The sequence below is a fragment of the Nannospalax galili genome, unplaced genomic scaffold, assembly GCF_000622305.1.
Source record: "Nannospalax galili isolate Female #2095 unplaced genomic scaffold, S.galili_v1.0 scaffold646, whole genome shotgun sequence".
In the NCBI taxonomy this organism is placed as follows: domain Eukaryota; kingdom Metazoa; phylum Chordata; class Mammalia; order Rodentia; family Spalacidae; genus Nannospalax; species Nannospalax galili.
The window spans coordinates 2,179,743-2,187,507 of record NW_008355279.1 but is presented as its reverse complement, the minus strand read 5'-3'; the positions used below and the strand labels follow the sequence as shown (position 1 = coordinate 2,187,507).

Genomic DNA, 7,765 nt, shown 5'->3' with positions numbered 1-7,765 from the left:
AACTTTATGTGTCTTTGTGGTTTACTTTTTGGGCATGAAAATCTGGTTCATCTAAGCTTCCAGTTCTCTCTTTTGATTTTATATTGGAGTGGCCAGATTGCTTTTGTCTTCAGGAGTTCCCACAGAGGCCCAAGTCAGATGTGGATCAGATGCTCTCAGGCTTTCTCCTAAGGTCAGATCCCCCCAGGAAAGATGTCCTCAGGAATCTGGGGGTTGGACTGGCCTGAGAGCTGGGCAGGGAAAGATGCTGGTCTCAGGCAGCTGGTAGCAGTGCCACCCAGAGATACAAAGGGAGATGGGAGCGGGAAGAGGCCCCATGGGCTCCTGGGGACTGCACTGAGAAACTGGGTTGGTCTGGATGCAAAGGATCAGGAAGCCGAGAGGTCAGCCCCGGTGTCCAGGAAAGAGGTTGGCAGGTTGTGCAGCCCAGAGAAGCAGGGGGAGGTGAGGGCGGGGCCAGGCCCAGAGGGCTCCTGGGGACCCTGTGCAGGCACTGGGTTGGTCTGGATGCAAAGGATCAGGAAGCAGTGGTGGTTCCCCTGGTGTCTGGGGCACCAAGACAAGGAATGGGACAACACCCAGGCTAGGAGAAGAGATGGGTGGGAGAGATGGGAGGGTGAATGAGGCTGGAGGAGTCAAGGCACAGAGGGCACAATGGATTTACCCAGGAGAGAGGCCCATGGGTCATGCAGGCCCAGGGAAGTGAGGGCAGGGCCATAGATAAAATATTTTTTAAAGGTCTCTGCCAAGTGAACCAAAAGATTTGCCCACCTCTTTTTGATGAAGTGATGATTGGTAACAAATGTACAGAGTGAGTGTTTTTCATGGGCCTCCATTCAAAAGGGAAAATTAAAGTGTATAGATTAATGTGAAAATCCCTCAAAGTGAAAACACTGGCTCCCCTGGGCAATTTGACATGACAAACAAGCTGAATGGGAAAGTTAATCATGTTGTAAAACTCATTCCACACAGCAGGCAGTGTCTATGGTGTTAAACACATTCACAGCAGGAGAGTTCCTCAAAACATGGGTGAGATCCTGGAGTTAGAGGCTGTCTTGGAGAAGGAGCCTGACCCTCAGGGACAGGGAGTGAGGGACCACTGCATTCCCTTTAGCTTAGTCTAGTTTGTGGTATGCACCAGAGGCATGATATCTGGACTACAGTCTCCTTTAAGGTGTGTGAAGCCTTGGCTAAGAATTTCTTTCTGCAAGTCTGTCTCTTCATTTGTAAATGGGGGAAACAATGAGAATTAACTTTTACAAAGCACTTCAAACCAAGGCTGTTTACATTAAATAATAAACAATCTCTTTTATTCCACAGTCCCTAACACAACCTTACAGATATCCTTCCCTACAATTTTTTAATTTGTTTTTTGTAAATTTATAGCAGCTTGCTTTTTTGGATCTGTCCTTTTTTGTGAGTTTTGCCTTCTTGTTTTAAAAAACATCTTGATAATTCTTTTTTTTTTTTACTTTACTTTATGTGTATGAGTGTTTTGCCTACATGCATGTAAGTGTGTCAGGTTTGTGCATTGCCCGCAGAGGTTAGAAGAGGGCATCAGATCCCCCAGAATGTTTGTTAGCTTCCATGTAGGTGCTGGGAACCAAACCTGAGTCCTCTGCAAGAGTAGTCAGTGCTTTTAACTGCTGAGTCATATCTCCAGCCTCCATTTCTCTCTGTTTTAATGAGGAACACAAAGAGCCAGCTCCAAAGGCATCTAGAAAGAATAACCATGAGGCTAGTGGGAAGATGGATCTGAAGCTTGGAAGAGAGGAGAGAGCTTAGGAGAGTCAGGGAGAGACACCGTGGAATCTTGGAGATACGTCAATCTAAGAAGCAGTCAGAAAACAGGGCTAACTTAAAGATCCTTCTACAAAATTCTGTACCCTAAAATGGATGGTGGACTTTCCCAGAACACCTCCTCATATAAGTGTGATAACCCATATTCCTTCTTTTTCTACAAACAAGTCTTACTAAATTTAAAATTTGGTAGCTTACTTTCACTCCAGTTGGTACTCCAATCTGTTCTCGCAAGACTGTATTAATCAGACTTCTCTAAAGAAACAGAACTGATAATAAATATATATGGGAATTTATTAGACTGGATTATAGGACAGAGTCCTAGTAGTCCAGCAATGTCTGTCTCATACTGGAGAGGCTGAGAATCCAGCAGTTTCTCAGTCCATGAGGCTGGACATCTCAGCAGTCACAATCTGGCACTGAAGGCCTGGAGGATTCCTGAAGGTCTATTGGTCTTTAATATCTGCTGGAACCTGAAGAAGTTGGTTCTAATATCGGCAAATAAATGCCACAACAATAAGATAGATAAATTTGCCAGTGAAAGAAAGAAGACAAGCAGGCAAAAAGCAAAACCTCCTTCTACCAGGTCCTTTTATATGGACTGCCACCAAAGGTGCTGCCCACATTTAGGGCAAGTCTTCTGACTTCAAATAATCTGATCAAGGAAGTCTCTCACATTTTAATTAATTCCAGATCCAGTGAAGTTGGCAACTGAGATTAGCCATCAACAAAATTCTCAGTGATTTCAGAATCACATGGCTCAACAGGAACAGGGTACTTACTGCACCATTTTCTGGACCACTGCAGTTATTACTTTTGAGCAACATGGCATCATACTTTATTCAGATTTCCTCAGCCCTGAGCAGTTGTTGGTAAGGATGAGCAATTTTGTTTGCCTCATCAGATCATCTTCACAGTTTACTTTGTACCCCACCACATACTTTCCACTTTTCATAACAATTTGGGCCTAGAGATAATTGAGTCCTCTGTCATGTTCTTTGTGACCACTACTTTCCTGATTTTAATACAGGATGGAGGGTTGCTGCCAATATGGGTGGGGTGAGAAAAAAAATACAAGTTACACTGACAAATACTTTTTCTCAACCTCAGAGTCAGCTGGTGAAAGAGGCTGAGCTCTAATACCCCAAGGAAGCAAACTTTCCTGAGCACCTCTCCTAGGGTGCGGGAGATACTCCGCTAAGCCACTGAGACCCAAAGAGGAATTTGCATGCTGCATATGTGGACAAAGTGACTCTGGTGGGACTGAACACTTTATTTTCTTTTGAGGTTATGTTAGTGTATTTACAAAAATGTTAGTATAGGGTTGAGAAGATAGCTCAGCCAATAACATGCTAGCCACACAAGCATGAGGATTTCAATTCACTCTCCAGAACCCATGATATGGCACCTTCTTGACCATAGCTACACCATGTTAAAGTTTAGGCTGACTCTAGCCTCTGAAATTATCAGGCAGTTGGCCCAGGGTATGAGAACACACATCAGTAGGACCCCAGTTGTCTTGGGAACAAGTTAGTGTGTTCCAGAGTGTACCTGCTAACTGCAGATTTATGGCTTCTGTAGGTTATGCTTGGCTTGCTTCTGTAAAATAGTAATTGTTGCTTAATAGAATAGAAATTATTAAGGGGGCTCTCTGCCCGTAAGCTTGGGAACTTAAACTTTTAACCCCTGGTTATGGTTTCTCTGTATAAAAACTTACACACTTGGGTTCTGACACCCTTGTGTAGCCTCTGGTCAGCAAAACTTTCATTCAGCAAAACTTTGAGTGGTCTTCTCTGGTGATATACCTCACAACAAACCTACATCAAAAAGCTGAATGCAGTGGTGCATACTTGTAATCCCAGTTCTGGGGAGATAGAGATAGGTAGATTCCCAGGCCTGGCTGCCCCCTAACCTAGCCTATTTGGTAAGATCCAGGCCAATGAGAGACCCTGCTTCAAAAAACAGATGATTGGCTCCTCAGGAACAGCACTTGAAGTTGACCTGTGGTCGCTACATGCACACAGATATACACACATACTACACACAAATATATTAGTATGCAGGCAAGCAGGGAGAAGGTGAGATGTGATAACTGACAGACACGATTAAAAAGAGGCAGGGGAGAACAACAGGATAAATAAAAAGCCAATGTTCAAGTGCTGTGCTTGAGGTCACTGACTTATCCTTGACCAAAAGTGGGAGACATGAGGAAGATAGACTTTAAATCATTGACCAGATCCAAAGACATCTGGAGAGAATAACCACGAGGCTCATAGGATAACAGGTCTGCATCTTAGAAGAGAGGAAAGAACTTAGGAGAATGGAGGAGACACCATGGTATCTTGTAGAAGGAGCAGTCAGAAAAACATGGGGCACTGAAGGAGCCCGAGAAGTGAAAGAGAAACTGCAGAGAAAGTTAGGAGGAAGGAAAGGCTGTTAAGCTGAGGGTACCTCCAAGTCCTTGCTGGAAATGGCAGCATTGGCACCACCATCCCAGACCTCTACCCTCTTCAGCTCCCAGGTATAACCGTGATCCAACCCACCTTCCCAACTTTCAGTCCCTTCTTGAGGCTCTGGGCACAAATGTGCTCACTCTCCAAAGCCAACAGCTCCACTGCCAGGCCCACAAGGACTCAGAGGGAGCCTCACCCATGAAGAGCCTCTCAGAGTTCCACAGACTCTTCAGGGAACAGGCAGATGCCAAGATTATTCTGGAGCAGCAGGCCTATTGTGGAGTACAAGGACAAGGGCTGGGCTAGGTGCTGGGGCAGAAGCCTGCGCAGGGACACAGGGAAGAGTTCTCTGCTCAAGTGCTTGGCTCCAGGCTGAGGGGGAGAGAAGCCCTTTTCTTGTAGGCAGAGTATTAATTGGCAGTCATCAAACAATAAAACCACCACCACCTCCCTACTTACCGACCAGTGAGCTACTCATCCTGTTTCTACAAACCTTCAATGATTAATTGATCTCCATTAAATAAAAATAGAGATGGCAATTGGCTATCCTAGTGTCTATAAAGTGATGAAGACCTGTGGCAGGAAGATCCAAATTTTGATGAACTGCCCAGAGAATGGGACGATGATGTTTGAAATGCGGGACACCATGCTGCTGCTTCCCATAGCAGAGCACCTGAAAACACAGGAGGATTAAGGAGTGGCATCAACAGCAGAAGCAAAGCAGGGGGTTCAGAGAGTGAAAGAATCACCGCCTGTCCCCTTTCTACCCTCCCACAATGAGGAGAAACAAGACAATGTTTCAAAACTCACCCATGATTTACACCTACATTCTGAGAAACAATTGTGTCTAAGTGTGGATGTAAGATAAAGAAAGGCATAAGCCAGTTTTAATTTGATATGTAGATAAGGCACATATATATGCAGATCCAGCTTAATATTGGGGATCAGATGGGTTTTCTAGAATGAGGATTTGATTAGGGTAAGAATGGGAAGTTGAAAGAACAAAATATTTGTCTATGAACTGTTCTGTCAATGTCAATATCTTTAAGCTTTATTTGTTTTATTTTTATTTATTATTTTGTTTTCATTGGGGGGTGTGTGTGTGTCTTTGTGAATGTATGTCTAGTGCTTGAGGAGTCCAGAAGTGAGAATTGAACATGGGTCCTCTGCAAGAGCAGCAAGCACCGTCAACAGGAGAGCCATCTCTTCAGCCCCATCAAGCAATAATGTGCTTTTCTTTAAAGATTATCTCAAGAACACCTCTTGTATGTCTGTTGGGATGGAAACATTGCTTTTTTTGTTCAGCGTTGCAGAGCCTCAGGTATGCCAGGAAGTTATAGTTTGAATATGAAATGTCCCCCCTAGGCTTATGTATTTGAACACTTGGTCCCCAGCTTACCGTAATGCTGTTTGGGAAGAGCATAGAAACTTTAGGGGTGGAGCCTTGCTGGAGGAACTACATCACTGGGGGCCAACTTTGAAAATGAAACTAACAGAGAAGGGCTTTGCCACTGAGTCTCTAGCCCAGGAAGGACTGATTTCAGTGTGCGTCTTTAGAGTCAATAGCACTGCCAGGCATGGTGGCTCAGGTTTGTAGTCCCAGCACTTGGTGGGAAGGCACAAGGATTGCCACAGATTTGAAGCCAGCCAGGGCTACAGTATGAGAGTCTGTCTCAAAAAAATCAGCAACAAAAAGTCAGTGTTGCTTCATCTTTTCATGCATATTTATAAGTAACCACTTTTTTAAATGTATGACATTCTTCTGAGAAATAATTCACACATAAGTAGTTCTATTACATGAAATCTTAGGATGTTCAGGAAGGAGGCCCACAGAATTTTTTTTAAAGATCCTCTATATTAAATATTCCTACGCTAGACTCTTCCTTTTTTCTTTCTTTCTGTCTTATTTTTGAGGAAATGTACCTGTGGCTGTAAACCACCAAATAAAAATGGTCTCAAAACATACCATCATATCCATAATGACAATGCCTCCTGACATGGTTCCGATGGGCTGTCATCTTTTTGCATATAATATATATTCACTCAGCAGGTATGTATGCAATGGGCTGTTCTTATCCAATGTAGATTTGGAACTGGGGAAACAGCTTTTCCTGACTGGGCAGAAATTCATTCAGAGGCCAGAAGGGCCCAGGGGCCATGGCAAACCACATGCCATGATTTATAGAGTATTCTCTTCCTTGCAGAGCCCAGCCTGAGTTGGTAAGGACACAGCCTCTCTTTGTAATGTGTTAAGCCAGAATCCTCCACAGTCCCCCTCTAAGTGCATGATGTACATTCCTACCTGTCTACTACTGTACATCCTCACAGGCTACAACTGTCCTGGTAAGATCTTCAAGAATTCCTAGAAGTCCTTGCTCTGAATACCTTCTCCTACCCCACTCCAGAACTCCATGGCGAATTGCTCACCCCTTGCTAAAGTTAAGCTCTGTCTCCATGAAAGCTCCTACATATTTTCACTGAATGACAGTCAATGGGCTGTTCTTATCCAATGTAGATTTGGAACTGGGGAAACAGCTTTTCCTGACTGGGCAGAAATTCATTCAGAGGCCAGAAGGGCCCAGGGGCCATGGCAAACCACATGCCATGATTTATAGAGTATTCTCTTCCTTGCAGAGCCCAGCCTGAGTTGGTAAGGACACAGCCTCTCTTTGTAATGTGTTAAGCCAGAATCCTCCACAGTCCCCCTCTAAGCGCATGATGTACATTCCTACCTGTCTACTACTGTACATCCTCACAGGCTGCAACTGTCCTGGTAAGATCTTCAAGAATTCCTAGAAGTCCTTGCTCTGAATACCTTCTCCTACCCCACTCCAGAACTCCATGGTGAATTGCTCACCCCTTGCTAATGTTAAGCTCTGTCTCCATGAAAGCTCCTACATATTTTCACTGAATGACAGAAAGGGCCACACTGGGCTAATGGACAGTTGTACCATTCTGCCGTTCTCCATCCTTGAAAGGGGCAAGTTCTGTGGGCTGGTGTCGTGTGGACTTACTTCTATAGAAAAATCACTTGCTTTTCACACATAGCAAACAATAGACTCATAAAGTGTGGTGGGTACCACTAGGTAAGCAGTTAGATATTTCAAAGCCAATATCTTTTGCAAAAAGTTAAACATCAGAGAGTTTTGTTAGCATTAAGAGTGGCTCTGTTATAGGCTTAAGAAATTATTCAGCCTCCTAACAAAAATAAAAGCTTCTCCAGGCATCATGGTACATGCCTGTAATCCTACCACTCAGACAGGCTGAGGCAAGAGTACTTATGAGCTGAAGGCCTGCCTGGGCTACAGAACAAGCTCAAGGCCAGCCTGGGCAATTTAGTAAGAATTAGTCTCAAAATTTAAAAAACTGGGGAAGAAAAAGGAATTAGGGATATAGCTCAGTGGTAGAGTACTTGCCTAGCATGTGTAAGGCTCTGGGTTTAATTTCCAGAACAGAAACAAAGAAAGGAAAGGAGGGGGAGAGGGAAGAAGGGAATGAGGGATTAAAAAAAA

General features: G+C 44.0%; 1 protein-coding gene across 1 annotated transcript in view; it reads right to left on the bottom strand.

Moving 5' to 3' along the window:
• The window catches only part of Slc22a16 (solute carrier family 22 member 16), a 78,270-nt gene that overhangs the window by 11,414 nt on the left and 59,091 nt on the right, over window positions 1–7,765 (bottom strand). The window contains 1 exon segment of the mRNA XM_008852451.1: window positions 4,827–4,926. Coding sequence (XP_008850673.1) covers window positions 4,827–4,926 — 100 coding nt within the window.